This window comes from Leptonychotes weddellii, chromosome 4, assembly GCF_054177405.1.
Source record: "Leptonychotes weddellii isolate Sample4059 chromosome 4, ASM5417740v2, whole genome shotgun sequence".
NCBI lineage: Eukaryota > Metazoa > Chordata > Mammalia > Carnivora > Phocidae > Leptonychotes > Leptonychotes weddellii.
Window position 1 is genome coordinate 170,166,757 of NC_138372.1, and position 18,148 is coordinate 170,184,904.

At 56.5% G+C, this 18,148-nt stretch overlaps 3 protein-coding genes and 1 long non-coding RNA gene across 9 annotated transcripts in view; 1 reads left to right on the forward strand and 3 right to left on the reverse strand.

Annotated features, from left to right (window-relative positions):
* PUF60 (poly(U) binding splicing factor 60) overlaps positions 1-4,506 on the reverse strand; it is a 12,448-nt gene extending 7,942 nt beyond the window's left edge. Inside the window, exon 1 of one of the 2 annotated variants that reach the window (XM_081816683.1) lies at positions 4,404-4,506. In XM_081816683.1, the coding sequence (XP_081672809.1) occupies positions 4,404-4,427 (24 nt within the window). In that variant the 5' untranslated portion in view covers positions 4,428-4,506. The remainder of the gene's footprint in view (positions 1-4,403) is intronic. The other variant, XM_081816682.1, reaches the window with a different exon arrangement.
* Positions 4,507-7,898: 3,392 nt separating this feature from the next.
* On the reverse strand, positions 7,899-15,534 carry NRBP2 (nuclear receptor binding protein 2). Of its 5 annotated transcripts, none has more exons than XM_081816685.1 (18): positions 15,154-15,534; positions 14,526-14,648; positions 14,350-14,451; positions 14,148-14,237; positions 13,942-13,982; positions 13,761-13,855; positions 13,616-13,639; positions 13,461-13,544; positions 13,330-13,385; positions 13,152-13,247; positions 12,219-12,285; positions 11,996-12,128; positions 11,630-11,680; positions 11,420-11,555; positions 10,338-10,391; positions 10,172-10,235; positions 10,018-10,073; positions 7,899-9,931 (listed from the first exon to the last, which is right to left on the reverse strand). In XM_081816685.1, exons 1-18 carry the CDS (start codon positions 15,274-15,276, stop codon positions 9,863-9,865), a joined length of 1,464 nt encoding a protein of 487 aa, XP_081672811.1. In that variant the 5' UTR covers positions 15,277-15,534; the 3' UTR covers positions 7,899-9,862. The 5 variants fall into 5 exon arrangements, 4 of the variants coding, with proteins under 4 accessions (XP_081672811.1, XP_006745470.1, XP_081672810.1 ...); XM_006745407.3 differs by lacking the exon at positions 12,219-12,285 and adding an exon at positions 11,799-11,901 and having other exon boundaries at positions 15,154-15,528; XM_081816684.1 differs by lacking the exons at positions 12,219-12,285; positions 13,616-13,639 and adding an exon at positions 11,799-11,901 and having other exon boundaries at positions 15,154-15,529.
* A 113-nt stretch (positions 15,535-15,647) lies between these two features.
* On the forward strand, positions 15,648-18,093 carry LOC145721012 (uncharacterized). Its single transcript, XR_014144487.1, has 2 exons — positions 15,648-15,922; positions 16,722-18,093. It is a non-coding gene; the product is annotated as an uncharacterized LOC145721012 (long non-coding RNA).
* PLEC (plectin) overlaps positions 17,860-18,148 on the reverse strand; it is a 45,164-nt gene continuing 44,875 nt past the window's right edge. The window contains exon 33 of the mRNA XM_081816689.1: positions 17,860-18,148. This exon is cut by the window's right edge and continues 2 nt beyond it. Coding sequence (XP_081672815.1) covers positions 17,875-18,148 — 274 coding nt within the window. The 3' untranslated portion in view covers positions 17,860-17,874.

Sequence of the window (18,148 nt, forward strand, 5' to 3'; positions counted from 1 at the left end):
GCCCGTGGACGAGAAAGAGAGGCCAGCAGGGGCATCGGAAGAGCCCAGCTCTGGCTTGGCCCCTGAACATCCCACAGTATCCAGCCGCCCCACCCATTCTTCCAGGACACCTGCAGCTGACCAGGGCTCTGGCACAAGGGGCTGCCCTGGCAGACTCTAGGTAGCCTGGAGTTGGCAAGGAGTCATCAGGAAAGGACAGGACAGAGGGTAAGAGAGCTCCTGCCCCATGCCAAGGAAAGGCATCCTCCCCTGGGCCTAAACCTGCCCCCTGGCCACAGAGCTGAGGTCCTAAAAGATCAGTTCCTTTCCTGCCAGCAGGCTGGGCCAGGCCAGACAGGATGACAAGGGGCACAGCTGGCCATCTCCCCTCATCCCCTCCTGAGGCAGACAGGGAAACCTCTCTAGCAACCCCCACCCACCCACCCACCCACCCACACACGCACGGCTCAGCATCAGTCCCAATGCCTTCCATAGGCTCTGGTCAAGCCCACACCCCAAGCCCCTCCTGAAGACACCTCTGAGGAGGGCTGCCCTCTGAATGACAGGGCCAGGCAGGTGGTCTGTATGCACAAGTCTCCCTCCCCCAGCAGTCAAACTGTCCAGGGCTGGCAGCTGAGAGCCTGGCCATACCCCACACCCAGAGGGGCCGTGGAGCCACTGCTATGCAGAGCCTAATGGAAGGAACACCTCCCAGCTCAGCTTAGCAGGATGGCAGGAGCAAAGACAGGCCAAGGGCAGGAGGTGGGCAATGTCGTGGGCAATGTCGTGGGGGACTTGGTAAAAGGGCCCTGAGACCTACTCCACCTTCTCAGGGGCTACACAGCAGGAACTGAGAGCAGAATACACTTTCCCCACTCCCATCTTGCAAGACCTACCGATGTATAGGAACACAGGGGACAGCCATACCCACCCTTGTAGCCCTGTGCACAAAGCCAGAGGCTAGGCTGACTTGGTCAGAGCGGGTCTCAGGCTCTCTAGCCCCAAAGGAGATAGCAACACAAGCCTGTCTGTGCTAGAGACGTGGCCAGTGGGCACAGAACCTGTGGCTAACGCCCAAGCAGAGACTTGGCTGAAGTTGCTCTGAACTCAGCACCACTGCTTCTTAGGGAAGAGAGAACCAAAGGACATGGGTCCCCCCCGAGTAGGTGTATGGCAGCTGGGGACAGGGTCAGTGTCTGGCTTGCCTCAAGTCCCCTGGCACCCCGGGAGCACATCCGGAGCAGAGGCTGCCCTCTCAAGGCTCACAGCAAGAGATCACTTCAGGTCTGGGGAAGCAATCCAGTCTCTTGACCCATGAACAGAGCCAACTTGAGGGCACATTTGTAAACAACTTCCTGCTCTCCCAAATTAACGTAACAACCAACACAGGAAACAGGACATTGCTGAGAGCAGAACACAACTCAAAAGAGACTTCTCCGGAAAAATCAGTCCAGGAGAGAATGCTACACAGGACATCCCCATCGCCTCCAAAGAAACCAAGCTCCTTGTCCCACAGAGCCTCAGCTTCTGTTCTAAGCAGATACTAAAAAAACTTGGAGAAAACTGCTATTTCTTATCACAGTTGGTCATATGCTGTCACCCTGTGGCAATAAAAATAGGAGGCTTTGTGGTCACAAAGCTCCCCAGCACCAGGCAGCAGTGCCTCAAGGGGTGAGCAGTCCCCTCTGGGAGGCAACGCAGCCCATGAGTCTGGGACCCAAACTCCAGCACTGCCCAACAGCCCAGGACAAAGAGGATCATTTCCATTAGAAAACCAGAAAAGTTAAGTAATTACTTAACATTTCCAGGTTTCTGGCTCTTCAGGCCTGTGTCCTGGGGCTGGCATGAAGATTCAGTGAGTCACTCCAGGTAAAGTACTTCAGATTATCCATGCACAAGACCAGCATGCCGCAAATCTTAGTGATTATTAGCATCGGTGTTAACACCCAGAGTCCAATCCCCAAAGCAGAACCGTTGCAGTATGCTTTCCATCTGTTCCAGTCCTCTTCACGTGGTGCCCTGCTCTCTACCAGATGGCTAGGCTCTGTGCTGGGCACTTTGGATGCAGCAAAAACAAGACAAGACACATGCCAACTGGCACCTACATAAGAGGACTTCTGTGATTCATGAGCACTAAGAAGAAAATCGAGCACAAGATGCAAAGAAAGGGACTGAGGCACACTGGGCCTAGGCAGCCAGGGAGGCCTAGGAGGTAGCATGCACGCCAGGGTCTTCAGGAGGAAGAGAGAGGGACGGTGCCCCCAGGGAAGGCAGAGGGTCTGGTGCCCCTGCTAGATGGAACCCAAGGGTAACGGCCCCAAGCAGGAGTGAGTCCAGCTGCCAAAGGTAGGGAAGAATGGTCTGGTAAGTCAGACACACACTATGCCACCAGAAGACTATGTCCCTGATAGGAAGGGGCTGAGGCCTGTTTCCGCAGCCACCAGGTGGAAGGCTCTTCTGCATCCGTCTGTGTCCTTCCTTACCAGATCACTATCAGCCAAGTTCAGTGCCACTCTATCCTCCCAGAAGAGCTGAAGCCACACCTTAGGACAGCAACCAGCATTGTTCAGCATGCATGGACCACAAGACAGAACAAGCTCTCACTACGCCCAACTAAGACGACAAGAAAACAGGCTGCCTAGAAATCTGTCCACTGAACAGGTTAGAAGAGGAACATATCAAGCCACAGCCTGGAACTCACTCCCAGAATTTGATATAAGCCTGGATCTTTACAGTTTCCACGTGTTAACCTCTTGAGAGAATTCAACGGGCAACAAAGAGCCCTACTGAAAACCTCAGCGTACAGGGTTCAGACTTTCTGCCCACACCCACCTCTACCGTGATGCACCTGTCTGGCACCCTGCCACAGTAGAGCTAAGCCAGCTCATCCCTCAGTCTCCAGAGGTACAGGGTGCTGCTAGCTACAGCTTCGAGCAGCCACCAAGGCCGAGGCTTGGTGTTCATACGGCCCTAGGACGCTCAGGGGAGACCAATCATCCACTCTCATTGGCTTCTCTTCCTCCACATTCCATATGTTCCCAGGAGTCTGGGTCCCTGTCTCCAAGCTTCCCTCTCCGTCACTGGCCAGTCCTAACCGCTCTCTGGGACAGTAACCAAGTCCTCCACCCGCCTCTCTTTTCTAACTTCCCTCTCACAAAGGTCAGTTGCTCCTGTGGCTTCAACAGGAAACAAGATGTGGTAGAAAAAGGTTAGCCAGATCTGAAAATCACACAGTGGGCTCCCCTCACAAGCAGGGGCCTCTCTCCCCCTGGGAGGCAGTTCCTGCCCCAGTGACATGGGTCCAGCCTCCCTCACTGGGTGTCAGCCCCCAGCTCAGCGCCTGGCCAAGGCCTAGCTCCAGCCTAAGTATACTCCCTGACCCCCAAATGTCTCCCCTATCCATCCAGCCTCCAGCCACCTGCAAACGTTGCCTTCTCAGACAGGCTTCACGGTGTCACTCTGGGTATGCGTTGGGGGCATGGTAAGTAAAGGGATGGTAAGTGATGCCATGAAGGGTCCAGGAGAACAGACACTCATTTAAATGGAGGAGGGAGGCAAAAGGGTCAAGGGAGACTTCACCATGGAAGCGTGGTGTGTACAAGGGTTCTCCGTCTCTGCTACTCACTCGATGCCACTAAAAAGTAGCTGAGCACTGAGCAGGGGAGGGAGGGGTTCCTTCCTCTGGGTGCCCACAACACCCTGAGCACAGGTCCCTCGGGCTCGCAGTCCATGGGCTCCGTGTCCACCAGACCCCCGAACAGGGCAGGGACTGCCTCTGGTTCCCCGTTGTGCCCCAACACACTGCGCTCGAGAAACGTGTGCTCAGACAGCACGTTCTCTCGTTCCTAAGACAGGACGGAGTCCCTGTTAGCTGGTAACCCCTTCTCCGCAGAGCACCAGCTGGCAGCAGAGTCACAGCTGGGGATGCAAGCCGCCGAGGCCGCCACCCTTCCCAGCGGGCCGAGATTCCTTCCTACGGGCCCTGCACGCCCGGCGGCCCCTTCGCTCGGCCGAGCAGAGACGCCTTCGCTCCCAGGAGCCCCGCCGTCAAGTCCGGGCTGCAGGCGCACCCGTTGGCAGAACAGTACGACGGCCGCCTGGCTCCGCTCTGAGGCTGCAGCTCAGCGGCGCTATTCGAGGCCGCTCGCCTCGGGCGGGCCGGCCGCACCCCGATGGGGCCGCGCTCCGCGCGCTGCACGGCCCCGCGACGCCGACCGCCGGAAGCTGTAGCCCGCGAGCCGGAAGCTGAGGCCGCAGGCCGGCCCCCGCCTCGCGCCCGCCCCGCCCCCGCCTCTCGCGACTAAGAGCCGCGGGGGCCCGGGAGCGACCGCCGCGTCTCCGAGGAGCCTTCGGCGCCCTGGCCGGGCCGACGACCCACTCCCGCCAGCTGAGCGGCGGCCCACGGTCACGGGCGGCTCACTTACGAGAGCTATGGTCGCCGTCGCCATCTTGCGTCCGTCGCGGCCGCCGCGCGCGCCACACGCTCCTGCTCCCTCCGCGGTCTCGCGCGATCTGGGCGCCGGCGGAAGCGCCCGAAGGAGGACGGAAGTCTCGCGATAAAAGCCCCTTTCGCCTTCGACTGGGGGGCGGGGGAGAGAGAGGAATGAACTTCCGGTGTGGGGAGGGACAGTGAAGGCTCCGAAGCGGGGCGGACGGAAGGGGAGGGGGCGGGCGGTGTGCGCCGCGCGCCCCGCTTTCCCCGGTGCTGTGTTGTGTCTTGTCTCCTCGCCGGGCTTCCCCTTAGTCGGCGGAGGACCGGCCCACCTCGGTTTGTCTCAGTTAGCCCCTCGCTCCACCCTCCTGCCCCACTCTGGCCGCTGCTCCACTTCCCTGCCTCCCCGCTCGCACGTAAGGGGCAGGGCAGGGGAAGTTCGGATCCCCTCCGGCGGTGAAGAACTCCCATCTGCCCAAAAGATCCTGTTGAGAGAGTGATAAAGAGTGGCCTCATTTCGGAGTCAGATTCCAAGTTGCTTCTTCGCGTCGTGCCCTCTGAAGTCGGGGTGTGCCTACCAGTGGATGGTGGGCGCTCGTGTAATTAGCGTTCTCTTTCCTAGTGACTCATAAAACAGTAGTGCATCTTAAAAATGATGGCGTCCTAGATTCAATGATCTACAGTCGGTAGACCCGGAATTCAAGACAGGCTTGTGAACCAATTCAGTGGAAAGGGCCTGCACCCAGGGTCCCCTAAGTCCTCCCAACTATTTTTTAAAGGCTCCAGGCACCCATCATGGCGTTGAGCTGCCCTGGACGTCTGCCACATGTCACACCCAGCCCCAAGACCCTAACTCAATGAAACCACATCTGCAAGCTCAGGCAGTGAGATTGTCAGTCCAGCAACCTCAGCCTGCCCGAGGCAACAAAGTGTCTTTCCCAGTTAGGCAGGTCCCTTCTCAACCCTGGGAGGGTTTAAAATAAAATGCAGACACCTCTAGTTAAACATGGCAGAATATTTTCTTCACATCCCTCCCCTCTAAAATGATAGGAAAAGAGTTTTGTAAAGGCAAAACCCCATGAACACAGAAGTGAAATATTGTGCAAATGGAGAAAGGTGGACAATGGGATCGGCTTTAGCTGACTGGAGGTTAGTGTCCGAGGGGTTGTGTGTGAAAATGTAGTTGGAAAAAGGAGACCCCACACCTCTATCCCTACTGGCAGTGGCTAGGCTCTCAGACCAGGGTCCTATTCCAAAAGTCAGGGAGTTAATGAGATTCTTGCCCTTTTCCCACCTCCACCCAGCTCCAAGTCTAGGCCCCAGCCACCCATGTGCCACCCATGAACCTCAGAGCTCCTCTCTGCAGCAGCTCCTGGCTCAAAAGAAGACTGGCAGCTGGAGGGTGCTCAGGAGAATGGCCTGGCTAGATCCCTGGCCTCAAAACTCACCAGGCAATAAGCCCCACCAGTAAGATACCACTCTTAAGAGCAACTGGGCAGCCCAGGATCACCAGACACCTAAGGAGGAGGAAGACAAAAACGGAAAAGGGAAAGGGACTCAGAAGACAATAAAGCAAGAAGAAAAGCTAAAACCATATCCTCAGAGATATTAGAGAGGATGTTGCATCCAAAGTCAAAACAATATGTTGCACACCTGAAACTAATAAAACACTATATTTTAACTATCTGGAAGTAAGATAAAAACTTAAAAGACCAAAATTAAGAACAAGAGGCCATAAAGAAAGAACATTCAGCAAATGAGAAAGAGTGCTTATGAATTAAAAATAGAGGAAAATGAATAATTAATGGAGGGTTGAAAGATACAATTGAAATCTTCCAGAATGTATAAAACAAAACCTGATAGGTAGAGAAGAGAAAACATAATCAATCACACTGAGCAGTATTCTCTAGTGCTTAGAACTGGCCTGGTACCTCACCAGTCTCCATAACAGAGGGGGACGGATGAAGTGGTGAATGGGCTGGGACTTGCCACCACCGCTGCAGGGGGTAGGGGCACAAGCACCACTTTCTGGTAGCAGCTTCCCCTATGAAATTTGACAGTGATATATAAGGGATTCAGAGTGCTTGTGTGCTGGGCACTGTTCTCATTACCTTACAAACGTTACCTGTGTGATCTTTACAACAATTCCATGGAGTGGGTACTGTTATTATCCCATTTTTACAGACGAGGAAGTAGGGGCACAATATCACACAGCAGGAAGCAGCAGGATGGCCCAGAGCCTATGCCCTTAACTACTGCATATTGTGCCTCTCAAAAGATAATTCCAACATCTAAATAATAAAAGTTCCACGAAATAAGGAGAGGGGAAAATAAGCAAAAACAAACCAAAAAAACCCCCCCACAGAAACAAAAAACAAAACAAACAAAAAATGCCCCACACAAAGAAAATTTCCTAGAACTGAAGGGTTGGGATCTCTGGACAATAGATGAAAGAGAAGTTTTTAATCCAGAAACATCATTTCCAAAGGGAGGGAGGGAGAGAGGGAGAGGAAGAGGAAGAGAGAAGGAGGGAAATCACAAAGGGTTAGAATTCAGAAAGGCATGGGAAGTCTTGGGACTAGAAGAAAATCACATGATACCCTCAAAATCCTGGGAAGAAATAGTTTTCAACTTAAGCAAACTTTTGTGCCTAGCTACACTAACAAGCAGATGTAAGAGTAGACTAAGGACAAATAGGCAGACTTCATAACTTCCCATGCACCCTCTCTCAGGAAACTTGGAGGATGTGCTTCCTCAAACAAAGGGTGAATGAAGGAAGGGGAAAGCGAGGGATCGAGTAAAAGGAGAAAAGAGGTGCTCCAGGATGCTGGTGAAGGAGGAACTCGTGCTGACAGCTGGGCCACAGGCCCAAAAATAAGCAGCTTGGGGCAGAGAGCTGTTATAGTGGGGGCTCTGGGAAAGATGAAACTGAGCAGTCAATTGTGCAATGAATCTCAAGTATTGACAGGTTCACACTTCTGCAGGAGAATCTAAGAATGAATTAATACATGTATAGAAAACTAAGCAAACAAAAAAGAAAGGCAATTATTAACTCCAGGCAAAACAAAAAGTTGTGCAACAAAGTAAATAAAACCCTAGGACACCTTGTTCTCTGCTAAGACCTGCAGTAATGAAACTGTAATAATACACACCACACTGGGATGATGCTGGGTCAGGAAACTGAGGCCAGTGACCCGCCCCCCCCCCTTCTCCAAGGACACCAGCAGGGGACACCTTATGCAGAAAAACCAATAAAAAGCAGTAAAAGCATGTGTGGTTTGTGAAAGATGATTTTACATGCCTGAAGAAATAGCTAAGGGTTAACTCTGGGAAGGATCAAGAGCTGGAGACTGCATTGATCATTTATTGTTGGCTTTAAAAAAACCCATTCCACTTTTAAAATGATATGTATATAACTTTGAAAAGATAAAAGTTAAAATGAAAACCTCAACATAAGCATGATTAAATGAAGCAATGATTGTATTGATACTTTTGAGTTCAGTTTAATCATGGGTACAATCTGTTATGCATTTGACACTCAAATTGTTTAAGATAGCATCGGGATTTCCAACTAGACTTGTATGTTATTGCAGATTTGTTATTTTAAGTTGAAAGAGTAACTTTGTAGAGTATTGGGATGTTTTAGACAACTTGAGATTCATTATGTTTGTACATTTAATTTATTTGATACACCTTGGTAATTTTGTTTTGGCTTTTGGTTAGGGTAATGTAGTAGGTGGAAAAATGATACCCTCTCTCCAGGATGTCCATGCCCTAACCCCCAGAACCTGTGAATGTTACTTTATATGGCAAAAGGGATTTTGTAGATATGATTAAGGAACTTGCGATGGATTATTCAGGTGGACCCAACCTAATTACATGAAGCTTTCCTGGCTGCAGAAAACCACAAATGGTTCATGAGAAAGACTCTACCGGCTGTTGTTGGCTTTGAAGATAGAGGATGAGTACATGAGCCAAAGAATGGCGGTGCCTGTAGAAGCCAAAAATGACCTTCAGTTTATAGCAGGCAAGAAGATGGGGATCTTGGCCCTACTGTTGCAAGGAAATTAATTCTTGGCCAGTGCCCGTGCCCATGCCATGCCTGACACCTGCAGGCCAACAACCTGAAGGAGTAGAATATGGAAACCTAGGAAATAGTTCTAGGCTCACCTAGAACCTCCAGAAAGGAATGCAGCCTTGCTAACACCTTGAGTTTAGTCTGGTGAGACCTGTACCAGATTTTTGACCTGCAGAACTACAATAAATTTGTGGTGTTTTAAGCCACTAAGTTTGTGGTAAATTCTTATAGCAACAAGAGAAGTAACACAGTGGTGAGCTTTCCTGGTTTGACAATAGAAATACTTCAAAAGAAACCTGAATGCACTAAGTTTACACATGCAATTTAAAATGCTGAAGAACGTTTAACTCAATTTGAAGATGGAGGGAAGGTGGTCCAGGAGAAAAGAGGCTAGGGCAATGAGGGGTGGGAGGGAGTTGAGTGGGAGAGACAGGGAGTCAGGGGCTGATATCCTCAGGACTTGGGAGGCAGCTGCCACAGAAGGGGGTGAGCGACGTTACATGGGGGGTGGTGAATTTGAGAGGAGGCACATCGAGGAGCAAGGAGGATGCCTAAACCCAACCCCTCCAGGCCCAGGAATGTAGGAGAGAAAATAGCCCTATGGAGAGGGCTGCAGGGGCCAGAACAGTCTGCAGAAGGGGTGGCAGGTCCCTGTCCCAGAGCAGTGGAAAGTCAGCAAAGGGCTCCAAGATGGGTCTGCACTGGGCAGGGGCTGGAGGGCTGTGCAGGAGCCGTGTCAGGCTGGGGACTCTTGAAGTGTCTCTGCCATCTGCTTCTCCTGCCAGGTCGTGGACCTGCCTAGTGCCCAGCATTGTGCCTGATGCTTGCAGGTATGGTACCACTGGCTTAATGTGGGGGTTCCCGGTGTGGGTCTGTGGTTCCAACAGGGTCTGGAGCATTTCCCTGGGCAGGCATCTGTCCAGGACGGATCCCCCACCCCCACACTCTGGCTCCCTGCAGGGCAGCCTCCCCCATGCTGAAGGCTCAATCACTGACCAGGTATCTTGGGGTGGGGGAGAACTCTTAGCCAGGAAATGGACGATACGGGAAGGGACTGCGAGTTGTGGAAGCTGGCTAGGTGGGGGAATCCTGATCCTAAGGACATGTGGGGCCTAACTACTCCCCTGACCCCCAACCCAGGCTCCTTCACCCCCTGATGGGCCCCAAACCCACCCACCCACCCCCCACCCCCCACCCCACTCCAGGGCCTCCTTGAAAGCTGTGGAAGGCAGAAGTTCCTCACTAGCAGGCATTTGGTCATCAGCCCCAAGCATGTAAGCAGAGGTCAGCCCCTGGTCCCCTGAGCCCTGGACCAATGCTGAGCTTCCCCATGTGGGTGGCCAGGGCTGGTCCCTGGGGGCTGGGGTGCGAGGTCACGGCTGAGCTCCGAGGTACTTGAGGAAGGTGCTTTCCAGGAAGGCAGCCAGCTTGGTCCGGTCATCCTGCAGGGTGGGAGGGAGGCATGGGGTGACAGGGGCGCAGACTCTGCTCTGTCCCCCTCGCAGCTCGGCTGGGTCGGCCCACACACCTCGTGGACGAAGCCATAGTGTACCAGCTCGCTGGCAAGGTCCTGGGCACTGTCGGCTGCAGCAGGAGCGCAGGCAGGGGCAGGACAGAGATGTGAGGCCACCGCCTGGGCCCACACCTGCACCCGTCCCTGCCTGGGTCCCCGCCTGGCCTACTTGGGAGCAGGTCATAAGTGAGCTGCCGGTGTAGCCGGTCCTCCAGCACCAGAAGCAGAGTAAGCTGCGGAGGCAGGGGGGCGTGGTTGGCTCCCAGAGTCCCCCAGCCCCCCCACTGCTTCCCCTCCCTTGCTCCTCTGTGGGCCCCAACCCCTGCCCTGCTCACATGCCAGCGGGCCTTGTCCTCGCTCCTCTCCAGGTTGCACTGCATCTGGATCACCTGGGAATAGGGATTGACCAAGGTCACCCACACAGGCTGGACCTCAGCAGCTGAGCAGGAAGAGCAGAGGCCGCCTCAGGGGGCAGAAGGAACGGTAGGGACCGGAAATGGGGGTAAGTCTCTAAGGAGAGCCTAAGAAGCACATTCACTACCAGCAGCCTGGCAAGTTAAGGAAAACTTCCAGAAGAGTAGACACTGAGTCTGGGCACTGAAGGATAAACAGAGTTCTCACAGGTGGGGAGAAGACCTGAGCAAGGAGAGAGCTGTGAGAAGTGGTGGAAGGGAGGGGTCAGCGGGAAAAGGGGCAGAGGCATGGGACACCAGCAGCGCCAGGCCTCAGAACACCTGGGGGGCAGCTGAGGACCTCCACCATCCCTGTGGGCACCTTTAGCTGTTAGGACATGAATCCTGGCTGCACCGTGGAGGGAAGCCAGGAGGAAGGAGGCTAGGTTGGGGGCTGGTTCACCATCCAGGTAGGAAAGGGGGGTGGCCTAGATCGGGGTGGAGACCACAGAGACATACCCAAGCCCAAAGCCAGAGCCTCTGGAACCCAGTAGGCATGGACGTGGAAAGGGACAGAGGGGCTGAGGCTGATCAGGGCAGGCCTCTGGCCAGGAGGGAGCCTTACAGGAGGAGAGATTGGGGGAAACACAATGTCTGGGAGGCCGTGGAGGAGACACCAGGACACGAACGTCAGGGAATCAGCCAAGGGTGGGAGATCAGAGAGGCCTGGGGCAGACGAGATTCTCCGATGAAGGCTGCTTGGAGCACAGCACGATGAGGGCAGGGCTGGGGGTCAGGCAGCAAGGGATGGGGGAGGGGTCTGCAGGGGGCAAGGAGCCTCTGAAAAGGGGGTATCTTAGCTTGTCCTACCATCTCCTATGCCCCCATCAGGGTCAGCCAGGACCTGTTTCTGGCAGCCTGGAGGAGTGCTGGGCTGGGGGGCACTCAAAGCCCCTGGCAAGAGACCCCTCTGGGCTACGGACAGGCCTGCAGATGGGCACAGTGCAGCAGGAGCAGGGGCTCACCTTTCTGGTCTCCGAGTCAAAAGGTTCTGGCGTCGGGGTCTTGGCCTTCTGGGCCTCCTCAGGGGGTGGGGCCAGCACACGGGGCAGCCCCAGGGGCCGAGCCGCCGCAAAGTTCATCAGCGGGTAGATCCCATTCCTGAGGATACGCTGGGGTGGCTAGGGGCTCAGGCCTGGTAGCCACCGGTTCCCCAAACTCACGGCAGCTCTCACCTGACATCCTCCAGGAATTTGTCGAGCTCCAAGCAGGAGACCTCCGAGTACCTGGCACAGGTGTGAGAAGCACGTGAGGGGGGCCAGCCGGCCCGCCCCACCAGTGGGGCAGGACTGGGTGGGGGCTGGCCATGTGGAGAGGAGAGGCCTCTGGGCAGCCCTCGCTCACCGCCACTGCAGCGGGGGCCGGGGCGGCCGGGGGATCTCTGCCAGGACTGCGTGCAGGTCCACTGCCTTGGTCTTTTCCTCCACCACATTCTCGGGCATGAGGTCTGCAGGCCGCAGGAGCACTCAGGGTCCTGAAGGGGGCCCTTTCACACCCCGCCCCCAGGCCCTTGGCCCGCCCCCAGACCACGGGCCTCTCACATTGGTGCTGGATGAAGCAGTGAGCTGCCAGGAGCTTCAGCGAGTGCACTTCGAAGAGTACGCGGTGGAAGAGGAGGTTGTGGGCAGAGGGCCGATGGCTGGGGTCCCGGGCCAGGCAGGAGAGGATGAACTCCTGGGGGCGTGGAGAGGAGAGGCCGAAGTGGGTGCAGTGTGAGGAGAGGAGGCCCCTGAAGTCCCCAGACCCCTAGGGTCCAGTCCTTACGGGAGTCTTCTTGCAGGAACGGGCGTAGGGAGAGGTATACTGTTAGCAGCCAAGCTGGGACCTGATTCTACAAGTAGGACAATCAGGCCCTGGGCCCAGAACTTGCCATTCTCTACTTCCTGTAACCCTCACAGAAATCGTAGGGGATCACTGTCGTCATCCGCAGTTCACAGATGAAGCCTGCACTGTGGAGGGAGGACTGAAGCCCCTGCCCTGCGGTCCCGGCAGGGGGAGGAGGGGTGCTGGGCGGAGGGCCAGCAGATCAGCCCAGGCTCCTGGAGGTCCGTGTAGCCCAGCATAAACCCGCCTACCCACAGATCGCTCCTATTTTGGTTGCCTCAGCTCAGGCCCAGCTCCGGAGATGACCTGATGGGTCCATACCCCGCCCCACATACATGTCCTCTGCTGCCCCTCACGTCTATTCTGGCTTCACTTCTCACCAGCCCCATCCAGTCCCCATCACTTCTGACCCTGATCCCCAGAGGCCATGTGATCAAGCCAGACAGCCTAGAGAGACTGTGGACACAGCCTCCATCCCACACTCTCTTTGCCTCCTCCCCACCACGCCCCCGACATAAGCTGGGGCCACACCGCCTCTAGCTGGCTTCCTGGAGCTTAAAGGCAGGGACGTGGAGTGGAACACTGCCTCTCCAAACCTCTTTCTCGTCTCCAAAACAAGCGTAACACTAGTGCTCACAGATGGGAGTACCTCTCTGGCCTCTCCTTCCTTAGAAAGACACTTAGGGCCTGCGGGCCTGAAACCCAACATGCACCACGGGTACGGCCCTCCTTGTGGGTAGGCCTTGGTGCAGTGGGGCTGGCACACCCCTCCAGGGCACTGAGCCGCTGCACCTCCGGGCCCATCCCTGCACCACACTGGCCCTACCTGGGACTCCTGAGAGCCAGCCGGGACGGGCAAGGCCAGCTGCTTACCCGCATGTTGGGGTCGCTCAGTGAGTGCCTGGCACGAGTTATGGCCTCTTCTGTGACCCGGGTGTCCCCATTGGCTTGGATCTCCAGCACAGCCATCTAGGAGGCAGGGCCAGGTCAGGCATGGAGAAGAGATGCAGGGTGAGCTAGCTGGGAGGCCATGAGGCCATTGGGCTAGTACCTCCAGGGCACACATGCCAAAGGAGAAGATGTCCACGGCAGTGCCATCAGCAACCTCTAAAAGGGGGAGAGCAAGTCAGGCTGGAGAGGAAAGAGGCAGCAACAGCAGACGCTTCCGGACTCAGGACTCACCACCATACTCTGGCGGGAAAAAGTGCAGGTTCCGTAGCTCCTCACGCTCGGCACGGATCGGGCTTCGGAGATCGTCCGGGAGCGCTGGGGAGAGGGCAGAGGATGAGCAGACTGGACGTGTCCGCGCCCTCCACCCGCCTTGAGTCCCCACGCACCGTTGGAGAAGATGCGGTGCCACACTGCACCAGCCACCACGGGGAGAAAGAGTAGGCGTCAGTGTGATGGGGCGTTGGGCGTCCTCTGCCCACGGTTTCCGGCAGCCACCCCGCCCCGCCAACCCCCCTCCAACCCTGCCAGCACCAGAGCCAATCTTGATGAGGCCATTGTGCTGTATGAAGATGGTATCACTGGTCAGGTTCCCGTGGATGATGGGGGGACTGCAGGCGTGTAGAAAGCTGAAGGAGGGAAGGAGAGTAGGTGTGGTCAGGTCAGGGGGCACTGCGGGCATAGGGGCGTGGCAAGGGCAAGCCCAGGCCCTCACCTGAGCGCAGACAGGATCTGCGTGCACCAGCGCTTCCAGGCCTGGTGGTGGACAGACTCCATCGGACCGGTGTGGAGAGGCGGCTGGGCCTGTGGTGCCCACCCTACACCCCCACCTCGCATCCCTGACCCGGCCCCAGCCCAGTCCTGTTCCCAGAGCTGCCCCTCACCCACATCCCCAATGCAGCCCCAGCCCACTCCCCATACCCGCGCGTTCATGGCCTTGTGGTTTTTCTTGGTCTTTTTGAGGAATTGCTTGAGGCTGCCCGATGACACGTACTCTGTGATGAAGATGACCTGCGGGGCGGACGGGCTCCGCCAACTACAGGTGGGTCCCTGCCACCACCCCCACCCCCACCCCAGCTGTGGCCACGTCCCACCCTGTGGTGTGCCTGTGCCCATGGCTCACCCGCGCCCGGGCTTCTGAGGCATCCAGCCAGTATTTGTGCAGCTTGACAATGTTGGGGTGGTCTACCAGCACCAGCTGCTCAAACATGGTCTGGATCTTCTCCTGGGAAGGGGGGTGCGGTCACGGGGTGGTGGTGGGGGTGGGGCGCGGTCGCTCAAGGGGTGGGCAGGCCTCACCTCATGGGCCGCGAAGGCCTTCCTATCCCCGAAGTGCAACTCATTCCACACCACCTCCACCCCCTCCTCTGTGTCCATGGCCAGGAAGGTGCTCTGGACCCCTGGCATGTTCCCCTGGTTCACCTGGCAGTGGGGGTGGGGGATATGAGTGTGCTGATACGTGTCAGGAGACAGAGTGGGGGCTTGGTCTCTACGCACATCCTTGGAGGGGAGAGCTAGCATGGGATGCTGGCCCTGACCCCCTCTGGGGGCCTGGAGGAGGGTGGGCCTCTACTAGCCAAGTAGTGGTATCCAAGGGCTGGGCTGAGGGGCTTTGGAGCAGGTTTCAGGGGATTCAGGATGGTCTTCACGGGGCTAGTAGCTGGTCTGGTCGCGGAGGCATGGGGAGGTGATCCTGGGAGGAGACTGGACCCTAGGGAACTGGGGGTCCCTCAGCAGGGCGTGGGGACCAGGCCAAAGGGGTCCAAGGGCCGGCCAATTAGGGGGGCTGCCTGCGCGAGGCCGCGGAGAGATTTTTGGGCTCCTGGCTTGCCCATGGCCCCGCGTGGCCTCCTCCGCCCCTCCGCCAGAGGTGGGCGGCGACCACCCTCTCCGTCCCCCCTTCCCCCCCCCGCCCGGCCGTGCCCACCTGCTCTCGCCGCTTCTGCCAGCGGCCGCACGGGCTCTCCTCCAGGATGTCGCTCTCGTCCTCGCTCTCATCCTCCCGCTCCCGCTCCCGGCCCCGCCTCGGCGCCGGCTCCGGGGCCGCCATGGCTCAGCCGGCCCAGGCCGCCGCCCTCCGTGGTATCCGCGGCCCCACGCCGCCGCCGCCGCCGCCTGCCCTGGCCCCGCGCCCAGACGTCCAGGCGGGAGCGGAGCCGCCGGCCGCCGCCTCGAGCCCCCACCCTGCTCCTGGAATTGGGAGGCGAGGGCGCGCGGCCGGCCGGGGGGGTAGAACCCGCCCGCCCCTCCGAAGCCGCCGCTTCGGGCCAAAGCCCTAATGGAGAATCCCGGCGGAGGGCAGACCCCGTGCCGCGCCCAGCCCGGGCCCCGCCCATTGCCTGGCAAAGCCACGCCCTGTCCCGCCCGACGACGAGGGCCCCGCCCACCCCGCCTACGGCCACGCCCCACCCGAGGGCTCGCCCGGGCAGAACCCCCACTCGCGAGCCCCATCCCTTATGAGTCCCCCTCCCTGCCTGAAGCCCTGCCTGTCCCTGACTAAGGCCCCGCCCCACGGAGTCCGCCCCGGTCGGGGCCCCGCCTATCCCGTCTAGGGCCCGCCCCCGGAGGTCCGCTGGGAGCCAGGCGCCCCGCTCCCGCGGGAAGCCTCCGCTGTCGGCTGCAGGGAGAGCAGTCCCCGCCACCAGCCTGACTCCAGCGAACCGACCTCAGGGCTTTCGGCGCCGGCCTGGACCCGGGTACGTCGGATCCTCCCTGGGCGCTCTGCGACCTGCGTGGGACCGGGTCAGGGGCTCCGGGAAAGGTCCCTGCCCAGCTCTTGGAGCTGCAGGTTCTTCCTGCACCACCTCCCCACCACACTCATGCTACGCAAACCCCGAACCCAGCCCCAGACCCCGTTTAGTCTCCAGGCTTCCTTCGGTCTGGGGGAAGGCCTGGGGTGGAGCATCCCCTCCCCCAAGGAACACGTGGGACGGTCACTGAAGTGATAATAGCAGGCTGACCCAGTGACTTTAATTCATGATCACAAACCTCCCACTGCTCGCAGCTCTGTTCTTTCTATTCTTTTGCTCGCGTTTACTGTCCCACACTCTGAAATGCCAATTTCTTCCCTTTCCGGTGACACAGAGGAGGCCAAAGCAGGGAGCCCTACCCTACTCACATGCAGCCCCTTTCTCTTCAGGAGGCCCCTCATCACACGCTCTGGCCATGTCAACGAGAGACATGCTCTAGAATTCTTGCTTAAAATCTCCCTTTACCCCAGGGCGCCTGGGTGGCTCAGTTGGTTAAGCGACTGCCTTCGGCTCAGGTCATGATCCTGGAGTCCCAGGATCGAGTCCCGCATCGGGCTCCCTGCTCGGCAGGGAGTCTGCTTCTCCCTCTGACCCTCCTCCCTCTCATGCTCTCTGTCTCTCATTCTCTCTCTCTCAAAAAAAAAAAAAAAATCTCCCTTTACCCCACAACCCCCACTGCCTTCCCATGATCTCACCCTCTCGCACTTGCTCATTTCCTCCCCCATCCTTCATTGTCTCTTTCTAGGGAGAAAAGTGGTACACACACGTGCCTTCTCTCAAACTCGAACCCCAGCCCTGAACTCCTACTCCATCTCTGTTCAGTGGTCTTCAGCCCCACTGCTGTATCAGAGTCAACAGGGACACCTCTCTTTTCCGCAGATGTTGCCATGGATGGCATCTGACCCCTTCCACCATCCCCACTGCTGTCATCCCTGTATGACCCACGTTGCTCACCAGGGCCACTGCAGCAGCCTGCTCCCTGTGTCCCGGCTGCCACCTAGCAGCAGGAGACACAACTGAAATGTCCCTCAGCTGTTCACAACTCTTCTCTGCAGTGAACAGGGAGACCAGGAAGGACGGGCCCCATGTCCCAACAAGACACCCTTTAATTAAGGACTGAAGTTCTAGGATCTTCCAAGGGTCATGCTCCAAGACCTGTTGCCCTACATGTGTGACATGTTTTTTTTATTGTTTACTTTCTTATCTTTACATTTAAAACATCTGAACACTCAATCTGAAAAGAAGAAACCTTTGTTTATAAACATGAATATTTCTCTGTAAATTATGAAGGATATGGCTCTAAAACATGCCAGTCACACCCCTGTGAGGGGACATATGTAATAGACTGCTCTAAGACAGATTCAGACCCTCACTGACCACAGAGTGGGAAGCACGGGCACCAAGAGGGACCCCAAAGAGCCGCAGACCACTGACTGATAGGAAATGAGTTAGTCCACAAGCAGAAGCATATCTTTCAAATGTATGAGAGTACATTCAATAAAAAAAGAAAACAACAATCAGATGTACACTATTCAGTGGAATATGCCAAAAAAAACACACAAAAAACAAAGGAAAGACTTCTTAGCACTAACTGCAACAAAGTTTACCAGAAAAGGTCACCTAATATTCATCACTGAGATACACAAAGACTGAAATTTGACAAGTAAAAATTGCTGGAGATTTACATATGAATATCATGAGAGCATAGATTAATTTTAGCACAACATGTGAAACGTGAAGACATTAGGAAAATGGAAATTATTGATTTGTTTTCAGAAATATACATACATATAACAAGGAGGATAGATTACGAAAATCCTCGGACTTTTCGAGATTGCTGAAATACAGCGATATGTTTTTAGAAAACGAAACAACAACACCAAGGAAGGCCATTCTGCTCAAATAACAGAGAGAAATAAGAGGCCCGTCTCTGGGTCGACAGTAGCTCTCTGGAGAAGCTCCACGTAGGTTAAGTTCTCGTGCGTGTTGGGGTCGAAGAAGCCCTTGGTGTCGTCGCTCGGGTCCGCCAGGACGCGGCTCATCTCCTCGTCGAAGTAGCCACGCCGGTAGGCCACGTCCACGGGCAGCCGGTGGCTGTGCACGGGGTCGATGATGCCGCCCGTGGCGATCTGGGCCTCCAGCAGGCGGATGCCGTGGTCGCGGACGATGAGG

Excerpts from the sequence above, each read along its gene's own strand:
- NRBP2 (XM_006745407.3), bottom strand. The coding sequence starts at position 15,276 with ATGGCGGCCCCGGAGCCGGCGCCGAGGCGGGGCCGGGAGCGGGAGCGG. Across the intron at positions 13,386-13,460 it reads TTTCCCGCCAGAGTATGGTG|AGGTTGCTGATGGCACTGCC; the intron begins GTGAGTCCTGAG and ends TCCCCCTTTTAG. Across the intron at positions 12,129-13,151 it reads TGAGCGACCCCAACATGCGG|GAGTTCATCCTCTCCTGCCT; the intron begins GTAAGCAGCTGG and ends CCACGCCCCCAG.